Genomic DNA, 21910 nt, shown 5'->3' on the forward strand with positions numbered 1-21910 from the left:
CCTCAGAGTCACACAGCCAGCCATGACAGAACTAGATCCAGGTTCCCTGTCTCCCAGCTCAGGACTTTCCCACTATACCAGACTGTCCCATCTGTATTTCCTACAGCACCTGAATTGTAGTTTATAAATCACATTTACATCCATGATCTCATATAATTCATGCGACAAAGCCTGAGGCCAAAATTATTACCTTCCTTCTTTTACAGATAAGGACACTGACGCTCAGAGAGAGGTGGTAACACGCACAAGCTGGCACAGTGAGGCAGGGCAGAAGCTGGAGGTGAAAGAAGACCCCCAGCCCCTACTCCACCCCTGTGTAATTCTGTCTCTTCTGCTCATGGATTCAAGTGCAGGCACTGCGGAAGCTAGATGCTTGGTAGAGGAAGGAGGGAACCGAAGACTATCCCAGAAAATAGTGTCCAGGAATTCACTAGGGTGGGTGATTCTCGTCATTCTGGGAATGCTCCAGGAGAGAGTAAACGTCCCGTCCCTGGAGGCAAGCATCCCATGGTCACGTGGATGCCATGAGACAAATATCCCGTTTCCCAGATGAGACTCCGAAGGCAAACATCATGTCGGGTATTGCAGGTGGGAAGGACAATCCTTTGATTTTAGTACATATATTAAATAGTTATTACATATAATACAAATACATGTATTTTATAAATATGTGTGTGTGTGTTTAGATCTTATTTATTTGCAAGAGAGAGAGCATGAGTGGGAGGGAGGAGGAGAGGGAGAAGCAGACTCCCCTGCTGAACTGGGAGCCCGACATGGGGCTCAATCCCAGGACCCTGAGATCATCACCTGAGACTAAGGCAGACGCTTAACCGACTGAGTCACCCGGATGCCCCAAGACAATCTATTTTAAGTTCACCCTAGGCAAGGCATCTTGCACTGTCCCCTGCCTCTGACCCAAGCTCCCTGGAGAGCCTCCACCCTCCCCTTGACTCTGGGAGGCCACCCTCTCCCGCCCCTCCTTGAGAGGTGTCACTTGAGCACCATAGCTCTGTCAGTGGTAACAGCGGTAAGATTTGTCCTTTTAATCCAGAATCAATAACAAATTTCATTTAAAAATAAATTAAACCAGGCATTGGAAATCATTCACCGTGTGGGCCAGGGCCCTATATAGCGCCGTCTAAATGGCTTCCTTTCGCTCATCTATCAATGCCAAGAGGGGGGAAATACCTAAGCTGCCTGATTCATGGAGAAACTACTTAAATGTATCAGCCCCTAACAATGAGCAATGTGAGCCCGGAGTTGCGCCTTTTAACACACCAATAACATGTGCAGCGCGGCTTCATGAGAGCTTATCAGAGACCCCACGGTCACTGGCTTCGAGGGAGCCCATTTATAAGGGGGAACAATGGCTTCAGTATGTAGCCGCCTAATTTCCAGAATGCATTACTGAGCTCTGAGGAGCACTGGAATTCTATTAGACTCTTATCTGCCATGGGAGGGTGTGAAACCGGCAGGGAAATCCAGACTTGGTATGGACATGCCCAGAAAGTGCGGGGCCTGACCCGTGGAGGTGGGTGAACAAACCTGGAGGAAGGGGGGGGCAGGCGAGGTCCCGGATGTGTGAAAATATGTGCGTTAATAGAGCTCAGGTTTCCAGCGATTACGTTTACATCAGCGAATAAAACTTGGCAATAAAACATCGGAGCTGCGTCTCAGACAGCATTTCCTTTTACAGCCCGGTGTATTTCACTCATTATAACAGGAGGCAAGGAGCTTCAGGTGTCCCCGTTTCTCCCCCTTTAATTAAATTTCCTAAATTACTGCCCAAGATTTGGATAAAGCGAAAGACTTACGGCTCCACTAATCGCCAATGCAAGCTCCCGCCCCTCACCGTGGTGGCCCTGACTGTACCAGGTTCCAATATTATTAAAGTGAAATACTGTGAGCACTGCCTGCCTGGGCTCTGGTTTGTAAAAGGAGAGGGAGCCTCGGGAGAGAAATTGGCCCAAGCTCAGGAAAGAGGCCTGGGTTCCAGGATGGGCTTTTCTATCACCTCACTGTGTGACTTTGGGCAAGTTACTTCCCTTCTCTGGGCCTCACAAGTCCTACCCCCCTCCCCCGCCTTTCCCTAAACATCCATCCTGAGGCACTTAGAACTGACCTGGGGCTGGGGCAGCCCTTGAAGGCACACTGGGATGACTTGGGGGAGCTTTAACAATATGAATTCTAAGGCCACACCCCAGAGATACTGACACAATTGGTCTGGGTTGAGGTCTGGGTATCAGGCTCCTAAAACATCCCCCAGGTGACTGATGCCAGTGGCCAGCTGGGGTTGAGCACCACTGGCCTCGACACCGTTATGAGATGTTAGTGGATGAACGACTCTGAGGAGTCTAGCTGTGCCTGTGGAGACCCAAGCCCCGCCCGGGGGCTTCTCTCTCAGTCTGGCTGGAACAGGTATCTGGGCCCCCGGGTGTATCTCCTGCAGGGATCCAGGATAGGGTAAAAGAATAGGGCCTCTTCCTCTCCTGTTCCTAGAATTGGGTCCAGCCAGCCTCTGGGGCCAGGAAGCCACCACTCATCTGGAGGGTGGCACGGGGTGTGCCGAACAATGACCCCCACCCAGGTCTAGGGGGCTCTTCTCTTCTGCTGATGGATTTATCCATTCCCCACAAGGGTGGCAGGATCCAGGAGTGGCCTCCGCAGCTGGGCCATGCGCCTGTCGTAGGAGCCAGCCTCCAGGTTCTGATGCCTCTGTGCACGTGCCCCACCCTTGGTGCCGACCCAGGTTGCCGCCTGTGCAGGTTCAGAGCCTCCCTCTGCGCTCTGCCTCTCTCGGAACCCATGTTCCAACTAGGTCAGGCTGAGTGAGGGTCAGGCCTGGGCCAGAGGCCTGGGGCAGGAGGACGTCCTCCCGCCCGTCCCTGCCCCCGACAGACTGCGTAACCTCATGAAGACCTGTGGGGCCCCTTGGAGGTACCCGAGTGCACCACACAGAGTGAAAGCATCATCTAGAACCTAGAATTTAAAATGTCACCATTTTTTTTTTTTAACAGAGAAAGGTCATCAAGGATCAGCCCCCATTTCTCCCATTGTAGAGACCGGGGAACTGAGGCCCAGAGAGGGATGATGACAAGCCTGTGATCTCACAGGGAAGAAACGGCAGAGCCAGGCCAAGGACCGAAACCCCCTGTCTCCAGAGGGGTCTTTCCACCGCATGTCATTGCCTGAGGAGGGCAGAGAGGGTCCAAAGACCTTCCACCCTTCGGCTTCCCAAAAGGGGCACCTCTCTGAGGTCCAGAGAGCACTTGTAAGCTCTGACCCTCACATTGTAACCCAAGCCCAGAAGTTGGGCTCTACCAAGGCCAGTAAGGTGTGCACGTGGTGTGCGTCTGTGTTCTCCCAGCGGGAGGCCTAGGGATAATCTCCATCAAAGGCAATTAAATGCATCAGAGAGACGGGGTTCCTGGGCCCTTCGCCCCGCAAGCTGGGTGCTTATTAAACACGACGGGACAGCAGAGGCTCTGCCAATTCGAGGCTCTGCTTTGTAGGAGTGTTTTTTTTAAATGCTGAAATGACTTTGATGGCACGCTTCACGCCCGTCTAAATATTCCACGGCGGTGACTAATTAGCTAGACCGACACCGCCCAATGGAAAGCAAACGCAGCCTGCTGGTGTAATTTTAAATTTTCTAGTAGCCACAATAAAAAAACAAAGTAAACAGGAACAGGTGAAATGAGTTTAATAATACATACATACATACCCCAAATATCGTCATTTCAACACGTGACCAATATAAAACGTTAGTGAGATATTTTACATTTCTTGTATGTACCTCGTCACCAGAATCTGCGGTGTATTTTATACACGGTGCCTCTCAGTTTGGGGGGCCCCACTTTCAGGGCTCAACAGCCCCATGGGGGGCAGGGCCTCCCCAGCAGACCGCACCGAGCTGGACCACTCCAAGGGGAGGCCTGGGACGAGTATGTCCACGGATCCCGTGCAGGGTGTGCTCGGCGCTGGAATGAGACCCTGGGGACCTGGGACTGGCGCCATCCAGGTGACTCGTCACAGCACCGTGACCAGGGCACTCGCCACACCTCATAAGAGCCATCGTGACCTGGGCTGGACACCTCACATTAGTCTGCCCTTGGCTCCCCTGCTGTCCCCCTGGCCCCCTGCTCTGGTTACCCTGGCCTTCTGGTGGCTCTCCAAATGTCCCAGGGACGCTCCTGCCTCAGGGCCTTTGCATTTGCTCCTCATGTTCCCTGAAACATGCTTCTTTCAGATCTGGTCTCTGATCAAATGTTGCCCCGACCATCTTGCCCAAAATGCCCCTCACCTTTCTCTGTCTCAGCGCTTATCATTATCTGCCACTGTCCCTGTTGATATCTTGACTTTCTGTCTCCCTCCCTGCAGTGTGAACCCCATGGGAACAAGGGCTGTATCTGTCCTGTGCTCCAGCCAGTCCCCAGGGAACAGTGCAGGCTCAACAAGTGATTACTGAAGAAAAAGTGATTACTGAAAAATCACAAGTGTGATTTTTGAAACTTGTCTGTGCCTGTCTCCCCTGCAGCTTGGGAGACCCTCGAGGGAGGGACCAGGCTGCTTCTGCTCATCCCCTTGTACTGTAGGCCCCGTCACATCCCAAAGTGGCCATCCGACCAGTATCTGATCTTCGCTGGTGATGTGATGAGAGCTTGCCCATAGGGTCCAAATCTGAACCCACTGGAACCCCGGGCAAGTGTCCTCACCTCTCTGAGCCTCCGTTTCCCTGTCTGAGACATGTGCTTGCCCTTCCCTCACCCTAGAGCTGTTGCAAGAGCAGAGGACATAGAATCTGGGCACCCAATTTAGCAGTAGGCACCAGGCCAGCTCTCGGCATACCAGCTAATTGAAACAGCCGTGGGTTGGGGGCCCCTGATTCTCCCTAGCGGAGACTGGAGAGGTCAGAGAACTTGGCCAAGGAGCCACATTTGCTTGTTCTCACTCACTTCTACCCACACCCACTGCAATTTTCTCCCCATGCTCCCATCCATGCCCTTCCCCAAATACCACCTGCCCCAAACCCTTGCCATTGCCCAATTTCCTGGGTCACTGGTTTGATTCAGTGGATATTCCCCAGGTGGGCTCCTGTTCAGGTCTGGAGAAGTCTGAGGAGTGAGGGAAGCTCACTTCTCATGGATGACCGTGGTGCTGCCTGGAAATCACTCACATCTCTTCCAGAACTGGCTCCTGTGTCAATTCCTGGAGGGGCCAACCGTCCCCCTCAGGGCTCTCCTCATCCCTTGTCCTCTCCTCAAGGTTCTCGGGGGGGCTTCTAGCCCCACTGACAACAATAGGGATGAGGCTGTCGGCCAGGCCATGTAGCCCCTGGTAGCATTAATAGGAGCATACAGCCTAGAACAAGGGAGGAGATGGTTTGTCCTATTCTTCTCTGTCCAGCTCTGGTCTCCCCTATCCCTGCCCCAGCCTCTTCTGCCCCTTTCAGGGAAGGGGACATGGGGATGGGATGGGCCTGCAGACCACATGCGTTCAGCATCTGGAAGAACTGACGGGTCTGGGCCTGCAGACCACATGCGTTCAGCATCTGGAAGGACTGACGGGTCTGGCTCCGGCTGTCATTGGCCCTGACCCAGGCATCACCTGTCTACAGCATACTCCCTCCTGAATGGCCCCTCACATCCAACACGCCTCCCTCCAAGGCTCTGCTTTTGCCCTCAGTCCTGCCCTGCTTTAGGCTTCCCTGTCTCAGGCAATGTCCCCTTCCCAACCCCCCCAGCTAGCCTGCCCCCAGAGATGGAATCTGTCCCTAAGCCCCTCGTGGAACCCCTGTCGGCATGCACGTTCTCTGAGCTGACAGGTGGGTGGGCACCTCCTCGGTGCAGGAACTTCCCGTGTCCCCGGTGCCCACCCCCATCCCACCAGAAGTCAGAGGGAGCGCTTCGACCAATGCAAATCCCACCCCCCTCCCCCACTTAGAGCTCTGGATGGTTCCTGCTGCTTAGAATAAAATCCAAACTGCTTCCTTAGGTGACCTCACCTCCCACTAGCTCCCCCTCACTCTTGCTTCCAGCCATTTGGCCTTCTGGCGGTTTCTGGAATGTACCACGCTCCCTCTCACCACAGTTCCCTCTGCCTGGAACATGTTCGCACCTCTTCCAGAACTTGGCTCCTGTGCCAGTTCCTGGAGGGGCCAACTCTCCTGCTCAGGACTCTCCTTGCCCCTCGTCCTTTCCTGCGTGGCGCTGCCACCCTGACAGGGCCGTGAGTACCTCCACAGGAAGGTCGGATCTCTCTCCTTCTCTCATTCTCACATTCTCCGAGACTGGCACAGGGTCAGGCCCCAGTAAATCCCACTGAACGAGTAGGGGAGGGAAGTCATGGAGAAATGAAGAGCTGTAACAGTTCGGGGAGTGGAGGCTGTGGGCCCCCCCGGGGGCCTGATCACTGTATTTCAGACATGCGGGGGGCGGGCCCCACTGTGACATCAGCTCCCTGTGCCACTCTGGCGTTTTGGTCCTCCTCTGGGCCTCAGTGTCCCCAGGAGGATGAAGGGCTTGGGCGAGACTTGGAAGGCTTCCCCGCCCCTTGGGGGTCTTTATTCTGGGATGTGAAGGAGGCAGGCAGGTGGCAGAGCCCTGGAGGTGGGGTTGGGGAGGGTTAGACTAGGTCCACGCAAGGACAAACGCTCCCATAGCCAGAGCTGTCTGGCCAAGGGACAGGCTGTCTTGGGAGAAAGTGAGCTCACAGGGCACCTGGGTGGCTCAGTAGGTTAGAGCCTCTGCCTTCGGCTCAGGTCATGATCCCAGGGTCCTGGGATCGAGCCCTGCATCGGGCTCTCTGCTACTTGGGGAGCCTGCTTCTCCCTCTCTCTGTGCCTGCCTCTCTGCCTACTTGTGATTTCTGTCTGTCAAATAAGTAAATAAAATCTTTAGAAAGAAAAAAAAAAGAGTGAGCTCACCACTGCTGGAGGCATGTAATCAGGGGGCCATAGAGAAGACCCCTGTATTGCCTGAGCATTCGGACTTGTGACCGGGCACCCGATCTAGAACTCAGAAAGGCACAGGCTCTGGAGGTCAGTCTCTGCTCTGTTCATATTAGCTGTGTGACCTTGGGCAAGTTGCTTCAGCTCTCTGAATCTCTCAGGGGGTGTAATCCAGGACACAGAGGAAGAGCTTTGAACTCGCGATGTCTTGAGAAGATGCACGGGGCCACCCCGCCCGGCCTGCACATCCAGGATGATAAAAGTTTGGGGTGCACACAGGACCGTTAGGCTGCTTCACCCCCGGAGTCCAGCAAGCGCCCGGCCCCCAGTCACAGGTAGTGTGGGGTGCTCCCTAGCTGCACCCATGTGCCCAAAGGAAGGGCAGGCTTGAGCAGGCCCCCTCACCCCGCCGGGTGGCCTGCCATCCATGGGCCTGTGAATACCTCCTCCTGCACCCCTCCCCCCTCCCCTCCATGCAGGGAGCCCCCTCCTTTCCATGCCTCCCAATCACGGCGAACTGCCTCATCAATCATGTTCTCTCTAATTAACTTCTAATTTACCTCTTTAGTCAAATCTGTTTACAATCAGAGACAAGAAAACACGCAGCAGCTCGAGGTGCGGATGTGGGTCCCTGCTCCGGGGACCGTGGCAGATCAATCAGCCCTTGACCGGGGGGTGGGAGCCTCGCTTCCCCTTCCCTCCAGGGAGGCCCGAGGGCTCTAAAGGGCAGGGGTGGGGGGGTACAGTGGCCCAGTGCCCTGGAATCCAGCACCCCTGTCCCCAGGGGCCACACTGCACCCCTCAGCTTCCCCACAGGCTCCCTTCCGTCTGGGCTTTCTGCCCCACCAGGTGGGGAGCTCCTCGTGGGCAGGCGCACGGCCACGTCCTGGTTCCTCAGAAAATGCTTTGGCGACTCTGAACTTCTGTTTCCTTGTTTGCAGAGTCAGGGATCAAATACCATCCCCCCCTTTGCGTGTAGGCAATGAGTCCAAAAGGGGTCCCCATCTCCAGGCCGGCCCAGCTAGGCCTGAACACTATGCCCAGCGTGGAAGGATCATGGGCCTGGTTTGGTTGGGTTTTGTTTCCACATTTTGAACGTTTAAAAAAAAATTTTTTTTTAAATTAAGATTTTATTATTTATTTATTTGACAGAGAGAAATCACAAGTAGATGGAGAGGCAGGCAGAGAGAGAGAGGGAAGCAGGCTCCCTGCTGAGCAGAGAGCCCGATGCGGGACTCGATCCCAGGACCCTGAGATCATGACCTGAGCCGAAGGCAGCGGCTTAACCCACTGAGCCACCCAGGCGCCCCGAACGTTTAAAATTTTTTAAAAATTTAAATTCGCTTTTAACTCAGGGGAAAGTTGCAAGCACAGCATGTGGTACACCACCGTCTCCGAATATTCTAGCATGCATTTTCTAGAATGAAGACCTATAAAACCACAGTACAGGCACCGGAATCAGGGAGTTCGTGTTGAAGCATCACTACCCTTTCATCTCAGCCGGGCCCTCTTACTGGCTGTGGGCCCAGCCACAGGACCCCGTTGAGGCCCAGTTCTGGCCTCTGTGAAGGGGGTGGAAGCGGTAAGAACCCGAAGTCTACCATGCAGGGCTGCTGTGTGACATCCACAGCTGGTGCATAGGAAGCAGCCTGGGGCAGGGGTGTGAGGTCCTGTCCATGCTGGAGTCGAGAGGGAAGCCCAGGGAGGCCAGGCCTTGTTCTAGGTCACGCAACATGATGGCCACAGTCAGATCCCATGGCCTAAAGAGACAGAGCCCCAAGTCTTGGGTGGCTCTTATGTTCTCCCCGCCAGGGATGGATCACCAGGGGCTCAGAAAACCCCAAAGCTTGTCTTCAGGCTCCGTGACCTACGCAGAGGACGCAAACTGCTGCCGTGCAAAGACAGAAGCAGGGAGGGAGGTGAGGGGTAACGATTATTAATGGCACACCAATAATACTAACAATAAATAATGAGCAGAGTCACCTTAGAGGAGGTCCCTTGTGGGGGTGGCATCTGGGCTCGCTGCAGTGGGGAGGGCCCGGAGCCCCGAGGTGGGAAGGAAGGATGCCCACACTGAGGGCACCGTGCCCTGCCTGCGGGGGACTCTCAGAGGAGCCTGTGACCCTCTGCAGCGGAAAGCGAGGGGACCCTGTGGGCTCCGAGCCTGTCTTCCCACAGTGCACCCCCTTCTGCCTCCCCTCACTCGTCCACATACCCATGCACTGGTTCATTTGACTTGGGAGTCACCTAGAATGTCCCCCCAGCTCTGCCCTTGGCTGCCCCTTCTCATTGTTCAGGTCTCAGCTCAAGTATCTCCCAAGAGAGGCCTTCCAGAAGCATCTTATCTCCAGGAGCCCCCACCCCCACCCCCACCCCCGGGCTGATTTGATTCACTCTTCATTCCATCACCTTGTTTCCTGCATCTCACTTATTTCTACCCAAAGTTACATCATTTAATTCTCTTCTTCTAATTGGTCTGGCCTTGCTCAGTGTCTGTGTCCCCCGAGCTCATGGGTTCCTCCCGAGCAGGGGCCTCTGTTTTGTTCATTCCTGTCTCCCCAAGACCAGCACGAACACAGCGGGAATAGGGCAAAATGAATCCTGAAATTACCCAGTCGTTACTGTCTGCTACAGTGCCTCTTGATGTGGGGGACATGGAAACAGGATCACACAGGGCCCCTGCCCCCCCCAGCTTACAATCCTGCTCAGTATAAAATCACAGGTTCTCACAATGGTTGGGGGGCAGCCGAGCCCGGCGCCTGCACCCAGCACAGCCACAGGGCCAGAACCTGCTCGGACAGCCCTCCAGCTGGGAGATAGAGCCCTAGTTCCCAGGCCAAGCCAGCTCTGCCCCAGCTCGCTGTCCTGCCTGCTGGAGGCCTAGAGCGACCCCTGTCCCCCACGCATCCGAGGGGGTGCTGAGACAGGCTCCCACCGACATGCTCTTTTGTCATGGAGCCCTGACTGGCGGCAGCAGGTGGAGCGTGGGGGGCTCTGCCAGGCTTCCTCCAGCTGGGGAGCCCCTTCCTGGGAGCGGGGACCTTATTCAAGGACCAGGAGTTGTGCCCCGTCCTCCTGTCTGGAGGCCTCGGGGAGATGACAGCTTCTGGCGATGGGGAGAGCGCTCTGCTGCCGGCTGCACTGTTTGTTCATATTCCTGTTTCCCTGCCCATGTTTCTCGTTCCAGACTGTGTAATTAGGTGTCCAGGGGTGTCTCTGATTCTGTTCCGATAGAATTTGCCTTGTTTAATCGGTAACAGGATGGCTGCCTCTGACAGCTGTTTTTCCTAGGAAAAAAAAAGGCTTTTAGGGATGGGGCAGGTTGGGAGGCAGGTGGGCTGGTATTCAAGGCTCCTTGGCTTGAATTTCCCTTTGTCACTGACTTGGGCGTGAGCCCAGGGCCCCGTACTGTCCCCTTCCTGGGCCTCAGTGTGCTCACTGGTGGAATGACGGGAGTGGGACCTTGCGATCCCTCCGTGGTGACTCTGAAATAGGCGGGTGGGCCGTGCACCCACTGAGCCAGCGGTGCTGCAGTGGGGGGTGGGCTGAGCTCCTGGAAAGTCATTTGTGGATCCATTTAAACCCAAGGTGGCATTTTTATCACTGTGTTCTTAAATGTAATTGCCATTTAATTAGATTAATGGTAATTAATAACGCTAATAATGTACGGTCCTTTGGGATGATGACATTGCAAACCCACCTTCTGGAGGTGGAACTGGGCCGTGCCAAGTTCCCAGGATCCCCTCTTCTCTCCCCACTCCCTCTGATCACCTGTTCTCCGCACGCTGGGTTGGAATTGCCTCTTGTCACGATGGTCTTCCCATTAGACCGAGAAGTGCTCCAGAGGGCCAGGGACCAGCACAGGCACTTCCGTACCCTCCCCTGCGACAAAGACAGGGACTGGCCCAAGGAAGAGACTAACACGTGCTGGACGGAAGGAAGGAGAAGTTGTGGGTTGGTGGACAGGTGGTCAGAGAGGTGGGTGAATGAATGGCTTTAGTCTCTGGCCAGGGGAGGTGACCGAGTTAATTGACGCCCTCGGGAATGTAAACTGTGCTCCCCCGCTTCCACCCAAGCAAGTCGGGCCCACTCTAACTCCATAATAGCTTTCAAATATGCTCTTTCCTCCCCATCCTCAAGGTCACCACCAAGGCCTGCCTAGCTACAGCACCAGCCCTCTCCTTCAGCATGAAACGGGAGGGTCATTCAGATTCGCTCAGAGCCCTTCCAGGGCCCCACTGTGTCTTCGGAATAGAGTACCACCACTTGGCCTTGGCCTTGGAGCGTTTCCAACCTGACTCCTGTTCATCTCCCAGTCCCGTTTTCTATCTCCTCTCCTCTGCAACCTCCTCCCCACCCATCAAAATCTCACCACCCTACATGGTTGAATTCAAATGCTACCTCCATCACGATGTGCTCCATGATACCCCAGGAAGAATGAGCTGCTCAGCAATGCCTACAGTGTGTGTGTGTGTGTGTGTGTGTGTGTGTGTGTGTGTGTGTCTTTGACAGTATCGTCCCTCCTGCCTGCCATGAGGACTCCCAACCCTCACAAGAGTGTTGGGATATGTTTTATTGATGATTCTTGGGCTTTGAGGTCAAGATTCAGCTCTTGCCCGGAATAGTTGTGTGGCTATCCAGCCTCTTCCCTTTCCCAAGCCTCAGTTCTCTCATCTATAAAATGGGGACAGCAGCTTGCCCTTCACAGAGTTGTGGTGACAATTAATTGGATTTGGGTCTGTAAGGCCCCCAGCTCAGATCTGGGCTCTTTCCTGCCTCTCTGCCTCTGCCCCTCTCAGAACCTTTCCCGGGAGACCCTCCTGTCTCCTTTCCTGGTGAAGTTCCTCTTGCCCTTTCATCCCCAGGCCATTGTTGCCTCCTTCTGGAAGCGAAGCATCAGGAACTTCCAAGACTCGGGTCAGATATTCCCAGAATCACCGCTTCCCACCCTGACTCAGGGTGCCTTTGTGTCTGTCGCTCTGACCACCACGAGCCTGGGCTAGGTGCGGCCATTCCAGACAGTGGGCCAGAAGGGACGTAGAAGTTAAGGACAGGAGGGACCCAGGTCCTGCTGCATCCGTGGTGGCATCTCCTTCATGCAGGTAGCCAGCTGGGTCCTTTTCCCTATGCTTTGCCGTTCATTCCTTCATCCTCTCTTCCTTCACCCATCCCCTCCCATTCTCCCTCCTTCACTGGGTTGTTATATTCCACACACTCCTGGGATCATTTTTCCCTCCACTGCTTCAAACCCTTGCATGGTTTCCCACTGTGTGTGGAAGAAAATCCAAATTCCTCACTGTGACCAACAAGGGCCTGTGCAGCCTGCTCCCAGCCCCTTCTCTGCAAATTCACCTAGCTTTCCTCATTCACGTGGCACCTAGCTGTTCCTTAATATGCAAATCATGCTCCTGCCCCAGGACCTTTGCACTTGCTCTTCCTTCTGCCTAGAATCCTATTCCCAACTTTCCTTGGCACCTGCTCTGCTTGTCAATTCTGCCTCAACTCAGCATCACCTCCTCAGAAAGCCCTTCCCTGACCATCCAGACAGAAGGAGCTACTCTTCCTTCCTGTCACTCTCTTTTATTTTGTGTATAGCTCCCAGGGCCACCTTGAGCTGTCTTGCTGGTTTGCGGGACAAGGAGCCTCGTTTGTTCTCTAACCCCACCGCCGCACATGGGGCCTGGCACATGGTAGGTGCTCAGAAAAGATTTGCTGAGGAAATGCTGCAGGGGCTCGTGCTGAGCACTCAGCAGAGAAATGGAGGAAGGCGGCTCCTACCTTCAGGCAGCTCACGGGGCAGGTCAGGAGAAGCAGGCTTGGGGAAGGCTTCCTGGGGATCTGGGGAGAGCAGAGAGGGGGTGAAAGAGGAACTAGGGACTTCGGGGTGGAGGGCAAAGTGCATGGGGTTCTCAGGACCTCTGCTCGTCGTGTTCTGGTTGATGAGGGGTGCATCTGCCTATGAGAACAGGACCCATGCTCCTGCCCCCAGGGAGGGCAGTGTCTGGCCCTGGGCGAGTCTTGAGTGACAGCAGAATCATCACAGAGCAGGAACACAGGGATGGACGAAGGCCTGGGGGGAGGGAGCACCAGAGAGGCTGTAAGCAGTGGCTGGGCAGGTGGTCAGGTGAGGCCCACCCACGCCACTCTTGTTCAACACCCCAGCCCCTTAGAGAACAGCTGTGGGGTATGGCATACTCACTCTTTGCTCCTAAAGGACCTTGGCATGGGTGTTTGCTGATAGAAGGACTGATGCCCTCACAGGTTTGCTCATTCGTTCTGGAAGGTATAAATAAAGATGAATCTGCTCCCAGTCTAGTGGGGAAAGGGAACAAGAAAATCCGCTAACATAAGGATGACTGTTAATGATGGTATGATCCTTGATCAGCACTTAACCGTTGGTCAAGGACTTTCTATGTATGAGCTTGTCTCGGGTCGAGATGGCGAGTAGTATCACTGAGCACCATCCCCATTTTACAGATGAGGAGGCCGAGGCCCAGAGTGGGGACCGCACAACTGGGGAGGAGCAGGGCTGGGTTTGAACCCAGGGAGCCTGTCTCCAGCACTCATGCCCGGTCCCCACCGGTCCGGGAGCCAGCCCGGTGAAGCTTGCTTGCATATCTTTTCATCTTAATTACAGAGAGACACTGGCTTACAGCTGGTAAAAGCAGAAACCTGTCCTCAGGCCTTGCTCTCAGGAGGGCTGGAGTGAGGTGAGGAGGGAAGGCAGCTGGCCAGGGCCATGTCCTGTCCTGGCCACTTAATGAGCTTAACTGATAACCATGGGCTTAGGCGGGTTGCCAGCTGTACACCACTGGTAGGGTGGAGGGTGGCCATGGGGCCAGGGGGCGGGGCCTGAGGATCCCCAGCTGTTTGAGCAAATAGCCGGTCTCCGTGACACAGCTGTGTGACCTTGGACACATTCTTTGACCTCTCTGTGCTTCCTTTGCTCATTTATAAAATGGAGGTGAGCATGGCAACATTCTTGGAAGATGCTCCCAGGACGCAGCCAGGGGCTGGGGATGATGGCCTTTAGTTTGGAGACTACCTGGCACGTAGTAGGCAATCGGTACATTTTCTACTCCAGTCTTTGGAAGGTCTCAAAAAAGAACAGAACATTTGCATAAAGGAGAGAAAGGCAGCTGTGGTCCGGCCGAGACAGACTCTCATCTGGCTGTCGCTGACACGGGCGGTGACCTGGATCCTACTTCTCTCTGGGCCTCAAGTGTTCTCATCTGTAAAATGGTACGGCGCCATTTCTTTGCCTCCTCCCTACACTCTGGTGATGTGGAGACGAGCATCGTGGTCTGTCATGGCATTTAGTTGGTGCTCAATAAAGGAGCCCCCGCCACGTTTGGGAGGGCTGGATCTGCTGACCGTGAGTGATCGTGGGACAGTCCCCTATTTTCTTGGGCCTCTTGTTTTCTCGTTTGTAAAACGGTCTGACCCCAGGCATGCTTTCCCTCAGCTCTGTTGTTCCTGGAATTCAGCATCATTGGTTACTGTCTTCTCTGAAACCCACCTCAACTGCACTAGTGGGGAGGGGATGAAGTCTCTGCCATCCTGGGAGGGGCTGGAAGTGGAGGTGGGGGCAGGAATTGCTGTGTCTGATTCCCGAGGGGAGTGAGGTCCCTGCCCACTGCTGCTTCTTGCCTGTTCTAGTGGGGTTGGGGGTGCTGCACTGGGGCAGGAAAAGACCAGACTTCTGTGGTGGGGTGGGGGTCCCAGGAATGCTCGGGGAGGAGGGCCTGGGTCCGGATTCTCCGTGGAGCGGGGCTGAGTGGGCCCAGCGTGGAGGCGGGGCCGGGGAGGTGGGTGGGCAGATTCATTGCAGCCATTCCTCTCCCCCTGCAGCGCCTGCTTCTAATGAAATTTTACGGCAGGTGGAAATGATAGGACTCCGCCAGCCCTAAAAGCACTTCTATTTATTCATTAAAGATATTTATATACTGAGCGGCTCTCTCGGGCGGCCCCACCCGCCTCTGGCTGGGCCATTAAGTGGCTCCCAGCCCTCGGTGCTGGGGAAAGGCTCTGGGGGCAGGGTCCCCTCCCTGCATGGTGACCCGTGGCTCTGCCTCAGCCTGTCCCCACAGGCCACCTCCTCCTGGCCCCCAGCACCAGCTTTTCCTCCTTGGGAGCGTGCCCCAGGCTCTTCTTGGGGCTCCTGCTCCTATGCTGTTGTCCACGATGAGTCCTCCATCAAGCAAAGGAATCTTTTCAAAACTCAGATGGCGTTCCTTCCTGGCCCAAACTGCTCCATGGGCCTCAGGGCCCTCAGATCTGGCCCCTGTCTCCCTCCCTGGTCTGCTGCCCCAGCAGCCCCTGCCTCACTTGGGGGACCAGCCACATGGCTCCTGGCTCTTTTCTGGAGAATGATGGCGCTATCCCTTTCAGAACTCCCCAGTACTCATTCTTTGTTTACCTGTTTATTGTCTCTCTGTCTGTCCCAGGAGCTCCTTGAGGCCAGCAACAACACCTGTCTTGTTCCCTACACAGCTTACGGGGGTGCCCCGAGCTGGTTGCAGGTGGATTTCCACAGGCTGACCCCTCAGAGACCCTCTCGTTCAGTCCTGGAATGAAGGAGAGCCGAGACTCCAAGAGGTGAGGGCTGTGGTCTTGTCTGAAGGAGGCTGGGCTTGAGGCCCCGGTGTCCTGCTCTTCTGCTCCGTGGCATTTCCAGTCTGGGACCCTCACTGAGGCCCCACCCACGAGCTGGAGCTTTCTTGGCGGTGGCCAGACTTAGGTCCCAGCTTCTGCAGCCCCTACCTCTGGTGCCTTTTCCCATCCGTGCCCTGGGGGCCTCCCGCAGCCTTCCTGCTGCCTTAGGGGCCGAGGCCTTGCTTGTCGCTCAGCTGTCACCAGCATTATCTGGGGCCTGGTTACTTCCCAGACAAACTTGGGAGGTCAGATCTTGCTTCAGGGGTCAGAATCTGTTTCTGTATCATTTGAGGACTGGGAGAGCCTGCAGGAAGGGGAGGCAATGCGTCCTAGAACAAGCTCGGTGACTAGACGTGACGCCAAGCTCCCAGAAAGCAGAGGAATCCACATGCGTGTGATTCTGCCGGGTTCTGCCACGGCCAGGTTCTGCCACGGTCAGGAGCTCATTCAGCCCTTGCCCTGGGACCACAGAGCAGTCTCAGCATCCCTAAAGGACCGTTTTACCTGGCCCCTGCCCCTTTGCCTGTGCGATTCCCTCTGTCTCGAAGGACTTTCTACCTCTTGTTTTTTGAGACTCATGGCCCTCTTAAGAGCCCTGAATGTCACTTGAGATAACAGATATGGCGCACTGTCCTAGCTTTCCTGATCCCTCCTGTCAGATTTGGGGACCCTCTCTGTCCCTTGCGTCTCTTAAAGCTCGTTATCGCTTCCTTGGGACACCCTGTTGGGCAACGTGGGGAGCTAACTTCAGGCTGGGGTGCATGCCCCTCGTGCCCAGCATGAGGCCCTGTCCAGAGCACGTGTGCAGCAGACATGCCCTGGCCAGGGTTGGGGGGAGTAGGGAGCAGGAAGATGTGCACTGGGAGGTTACAGTGACATGTGACATGGGTTGGGGGGTGCAGAAGAGGAGTCTGAGCTCAGTGGACAGGTGAGGATCAAGTAGATGGGGGAAGGTACGCAAGGATCCTCACTACGAGCTGCTGGAAGGTGGCTCCTCCTCCCCATTGCTGCAGAGAGAAAGCCTCACCTTCCAGATGTTTCTTGGACTTCCCCCTTCGCATGGTGGAGCAGCCAGGGCCACACTAATGTGATTGCCCATGTCCAGCCAGGAAACCTGGCCTTGGGCCCCCCACCCAGGCAAGTGTCGCAGCCAGCTGCCCAGATGTGGGAGCGAGGGCCACTGTGGGCTCCCGTCACAAGGCCATCAACGGGCTGCTTCTCTGGGGCTTCCTGCACAAGTGCACCAAAGGCTTCTGCCTCTGATGCATTCTGTATGGACAGAATGGGGTGGGGGGGCTCCCCAGAGGTCTGCTGCCACTCTCCAACCTCCCTCGAGCCTCTTCTCTGCCAGTTGGTTGGGAGACGGGGCGGCTCTGAGGTCAGGAGTATGGAATTCAGAGCCAGTCTGCTTCTGTTCTGGACCCAGATTTGTCACTTTGTAAGCCACAGGCCCCGGCGTCTCGTGTCATCTGTGAAAGGGGGCTGATGACAGTGGCACCCTTAGGAATGAGGGTGCCATGAACTGATTGGAGAGAAGCATGAGCTCACAGAATGGACTCGATGAGTACTAGCTAATATGTCCATGTACAATCAATTCATCCTTCTGAAACTCTAGATGACTTCACTCCTGGGAGAAATGCAAGTGAAGACGCAACCACTGTCGCCATCAGACAGGCAGAGACGCCAGGGCAGGCGCCGTGCTTGGTGGGGGGAGTGCGGGGGTGGGGTGGCCCACGAGCCCTCGATGGAGGGCGGGCCACGTGGCAGCAGGTATCACAGTGAAAAACGCGCATTCTGACTCAGCAATTCTGCTTGGGAGTTTAAACTCACATGTGTGTGAAATGGCCAAGGATGTTCACTGCAGCGTTTTACCAACCAAAGATTGGAGACACCCAAACGTCCCTGAATGTGATTAGCGGAATCACGTGTGCCCCTGCCACAGTCGAGCTCAGCGACGGAAGGAGCGGGGCCACTGGTGTGTACGGAGGGTGGAGAGCGAACAAAAAGGCGCAGGACAGAGGGCATGATATGCTCCCGTTTGTGTTAAATACGTTTTTATTCACTTAAAAACACATCCCTGAAAGGACAGTCTGGCTATTCAGCAGTGGCTGCTTCTGGGGAAGGGCGCTGCGGGGGGTGGGGGTATCAGACATGAAATGCCCTCGCGGACCTTCTCAAGTTTACACCAAGGGCATGCGTCACCTGATCAAGAAAAAGGTGGCGGGGGAGCACCTGTCTTTCCCGCAGCCCCGAGAACGGAGGCCCAGCGCTGGGACATCAGCCACTTTCCATGTGGACCAAGGAGGAAGACAGGTTGAAGACCGTGGTTCTGCTCTTAACCTTTGCTGTTGGGTAAGAAAATCTAATCAGGAAGTTTTTGCCTTTAGGAAAGTGAGTCTTGCCTCTCTGTCAACACTAAATTGACGTTCTTGGTAATGGCAGAGGATGCCCCCCGGGCACGGGTGCTCTGGTTGGGGGTGACCCAAGAAGGGTGGCTTCTAGCTCCCCCGACAAAGCGCTCCCCACTCCAGATAAAGGAGGAGTGTGGCCTAACAATCTCTTTAAATTAGACACGACCCATCTCGCTGCCACTGAACTCAGGCGTGTGGACCAGCCCAGAGCAGCAGACTGAGGGAAGAGGTATGTGACATCCTCGCTTCCCTCGTGAAGAAATTCTAATCCTGCTTAAAGGCTGCTTTACTGCCGTGTTTGGATAGGAAAAGGCATACCGCCCTGCTGGGATGGTGGGTGCTGGCACCACGCAGCTATGGGCACAAGGATGGCCATGGGGGATTTGGGTTGAAGGGAAGAGTTTGGGAGCCCCAACAGTGGACAGACGTGGAAGTCAAGTTCAGAACTTCATATGGCATGGGCGGCCTTTACTGGATGCCCAAGAAGTCCTTCTGGAGGGGTTAGGGCTGCTTGACGAGGCAGAAAGGGTCTCAGCAATGAGCAGACACAAAAGGGAGGCCCACACCCCAGGAGCCGGTGGGTTAGCAAGGTTAGTAATGAGTATCTTTACCTTGTTCTTAACACCTTTTCTTAGCCCTGTGCAGGGGGTTGTTAAAATCAGAAAGCAGAGGGTCGAGATTTCTCCTCACTCCGTCTTCCCAGTCCCTGCAGCACCTCTGAACTACAACCCCCTTCTGAATCCTAAGGGATTATATACCTCATGTCCCCCCCCACCCCCCGCCAAAGCCTCCTGTCACAAAACTGATAGAAAAGGGGACCCACTTCCTCATTTGTAAAGTGAAGACAGGAGTTGAAACCTCCTTTTGGCAGAGGGACTTGTCAAACCAACCCCAGGAGGCACCCCCATGTGGGAAGCAAGGCGGCGTGGAGCAACTGTGGTTGAAGCGGGGTGAGCGGCCCGAGCCCGGCGCACCCTCTTCTGTGCTGGCTTCTGACGCGCTTCTGGGAAACCTAGAGCCTTGGGAGAAGGCGGGTCTAGGGGTCGGGCTGTCGGAGAGTGGATGGCTGGCTGCCTACCTTTCTGTCGAATTTTGAACTTCCGTACTGCGTACAAGCCTCACCTGGCTAAAAGCAAAGAGAATTTAAGAAAGAGGACAATGCTGAAGGAATAATGCTCTCTGAAGTATCATTCTTAATTCAAGAAGTCTCTGATTCTGCAGGTTACATCTGGACATGCTTTATTCTTTGTGAATTCATTACACCACATATCGACAGTGGAACCGATCGAAGTGTCATGTCAGTCAGTGATCCGTGGTGGTCTCCCGGTCGAAGCAGCGGGTGGAGGGGAGCGCGCAGCCCGCACAGGCAGGCAGACGCGGCTGTGAACGCAGGTGCTGCTGCTTCTCGGGCCCAGGACCTCGCACAAGTCCCTCACCCTCTCTGGGACCCCCGTCTCCGCTCTCGTGAGTGGGGGGTAACGATGCCAGCAGGGCTGTCGCGCATGTTAAAAGAATGGATGCACAGCAAGAAACACAGAGCAGGTGTCCGATACACGGGCACTGCCGTAGTTACAGGAAAGTGAAATAAAAACACCAAACGCCTAAATCCAAAACAACACTGTAAGGCCATTCTGATTCTGGCTAGGTCCTGGGGCAACACCCACCCCACGACAAGCATGAGCACGCTGTCCCGTTTCCCGCTGGGCTGACAAGAGCACCAGGAGGGCAGGGTGGTCTTACTCGATACCCTCCCAGCTGCCCGACACTGGGCATGACGCAGGTGCCATCTCATTCGGCGTCCCCTTAGGCGGCTGCCCGGAATGGCAACTGGGTCTCCCCCGGCTCGCTGACAGAGCCAGATGGTGGGGGCCGCCCGCAGCCCTATACTTGGGGCTCGATGAGAAGAGCGGGGCCGCCTGGCAGTGTTGGCCACGGGCACCGGCAGGGAGTGCGGCAGCCCCGTAGCCTATGTGCTGACCCTGGGCCATTTTAATGAAATGCTGCTTTTCTGAATTGGCTCATCTTCTACCTCGCTCACGAGGACGCTTTTCTTTGGGACACGCTAAAAGCAGGCTAACGGCCCGCTGACTTCTGTAAAGGAGGAGAGCCATTTTCTCACACCCTGCAAAATGAGTGGGACTCCAATGCTGAAGCCCCAGCATGTGGGGGGGGGAAGAACAAAGGAAATCCTACTTCTAAGGTTCCCACTATGTGCGGCATGCTCAGATGACTCCGCTCACCCGCCCTGAACACCACCCCTCCTCTGCAGAGGAAGGAAGGTAAACTGGCAGGTGCGGCTGGAATTTGGGCCCAAGGCCTGTTTACTTACTTCCGGCAGTGGCGCTCACCCTGACGCATGGAGCTGCCCAGGAGCTAGAGCCCAGCCCAGCACCCGGCCATACCCCAGACCCCGACTCATCAACCCAGGGTGGGGCCCGATGAGAACGTGTTTGTTCATGCTCCCCTCCCGACCAGTGGCTCCGATGGATGCCAGGGTCCAAGATGCTGTTCCAAGGTCTGTGCTCTGGGTGGCAGGGGCCTCGCTGGGCCATGGAGGCTTCCAGGGCTGCTTCCGCCCCAGCCACATGGCTTGTGTCACTGTTGGGGTCAGGGCTGGACCAGAGAGGTCACCAGTCCGTGTGCTCCCCTTCCCTGCAGGACCATGGAGCAGCTGCGCGGCCACGGTGCGCTGCGCCACTGGCTCACTAAGACGCTCTCTGGGCCTCGGTTCCCTCCCAGGGAGAGTGAGGCCCACCACTGAGCTTCTTCAGAGGTGTCCCCGGACAGCCGCTGGGAAAGAGCCGGGGAAAGAGCAGAGGGTACTGCCCTGCTACAAAGAATGCCAGCCAGGAATACCAAAACTAGCTTTAATTTGTCCAAAAGTCACATTGAGCCATGTAAAAACTTTCTGGGAGGCCCAGAGAGAGTCCATGCTGCCTGAGGCCAAGGGGTTTCTAGAAGTTCTCCAGCAAGCCGAGGATGCGCTTCTGCTCGTTCTCCCGGAACTCCGGGCTCCGGCCATCACCGATGTTCTCTGCATACTCTGGGGAGACAAAGGCAGCGTGAGGCGTGGATCCAAGGTGTACGGCTGGGTCCCTAGATGCCCTTCCCTAAATCTTGCTCCTGCTGAGGTGTGTGCTGTGCTAAAGACCCTGACGCCAACCACCACCCCACTCCTGGGTCCTGCATTGGAGAAGCTCAGTCATCAGGGCCCAGCTCTCCCGTCCTCACTCAGGGGCCTCCCCAGCTGCACCCCTCACCCGCGCAGGAGAAGTGGACGCTTGCGACGGGCACGTTCGTTCCGGCCAGTGTTTGTCAGAGTGTGACCCGACCAGCAGCAGCGGCAGCAGGCAGCAACTTGTTAGAAAGGCAGATTGTGGGGCCCAACTCAGACCCACTTACAGACCACGCAGTCCGTGTGAACCAGCCCTTCAGGGAATGACGCACAGAAGTCTGAGAACCACCATTTGAGGCCGTGGGGATAAAGTAATGATCAAAAGAGATGAAAATCTCTGCTCTTGTGAAGCCTACTTTCTAGTGGGGAAACAACCAGGTAAATAACAGAGACGGGGGCTGTCAGAAGGCCTCACAGACATGTGATGAAGATGTGCAGCAAACTCCTGTGGGGAGGTCTGCGAGCGAGCGGCAGAGGGCTGGCCGGTGAAGACTGAGCGGGAAGCTCGCCTGGCTCGGTGGAGGGTGAGTGTGGAGGTCTGTGTGGCCCGAGCTCTGCATGGGGGACAGGAAGGGGCAGGCACAGACCACAGGGCCTGTGCGCTGCTGCAAAGACTCTGGCCTTTCCCCTGTGACCAGAGCTATGGGAGGGCTCCACTCCAGCGGCTGTGTGGGAGATGCCCTGAAGGGGGCAAGGGCAGAAGGAGGCAGATGTGATTTG

General features: G+C 55.6%; 1 protein-coding gene across 1 annotated transcript in view; it reads right to left on the minus strand.

Annotated features, from left to right (window-relative positions):
• Nucleotides 1-20868: 20868 nt before the first annotated feature.
• The window catches only part of CTNNBL1 (catenin beta like 1), a 161373-nt gene continuing 160331 nt past the window's right edge, over nucleotides 20869-21910 (minus strand). Inside the window, exon 16 of the mRNA XM_044263053.1 lies at nucleotides 20869-21058. Coding sequence (XP_044118988.1) covers nucleotides 20970-21058 — 89 coding nt within the window. The 3' untranslated portion in view covers nucleotides 20869-20969. The remainder of the gene's footprint in view (nucleotides 21059-21910) is intronic.

This window comes from Neovison vison, chromosome 8 (assembly GCF_020171115.1).
Source record: "Neovison vison isolate M4711 chromosome 8, ASM_NN_V1, whole genome shotgun sequence".
Taxonomy (NCBI): Eukaryota; Metazoa; Chordata; class Mammalia; order Carnivora; family Mustelidae; genus Neogale; species Neogale vison.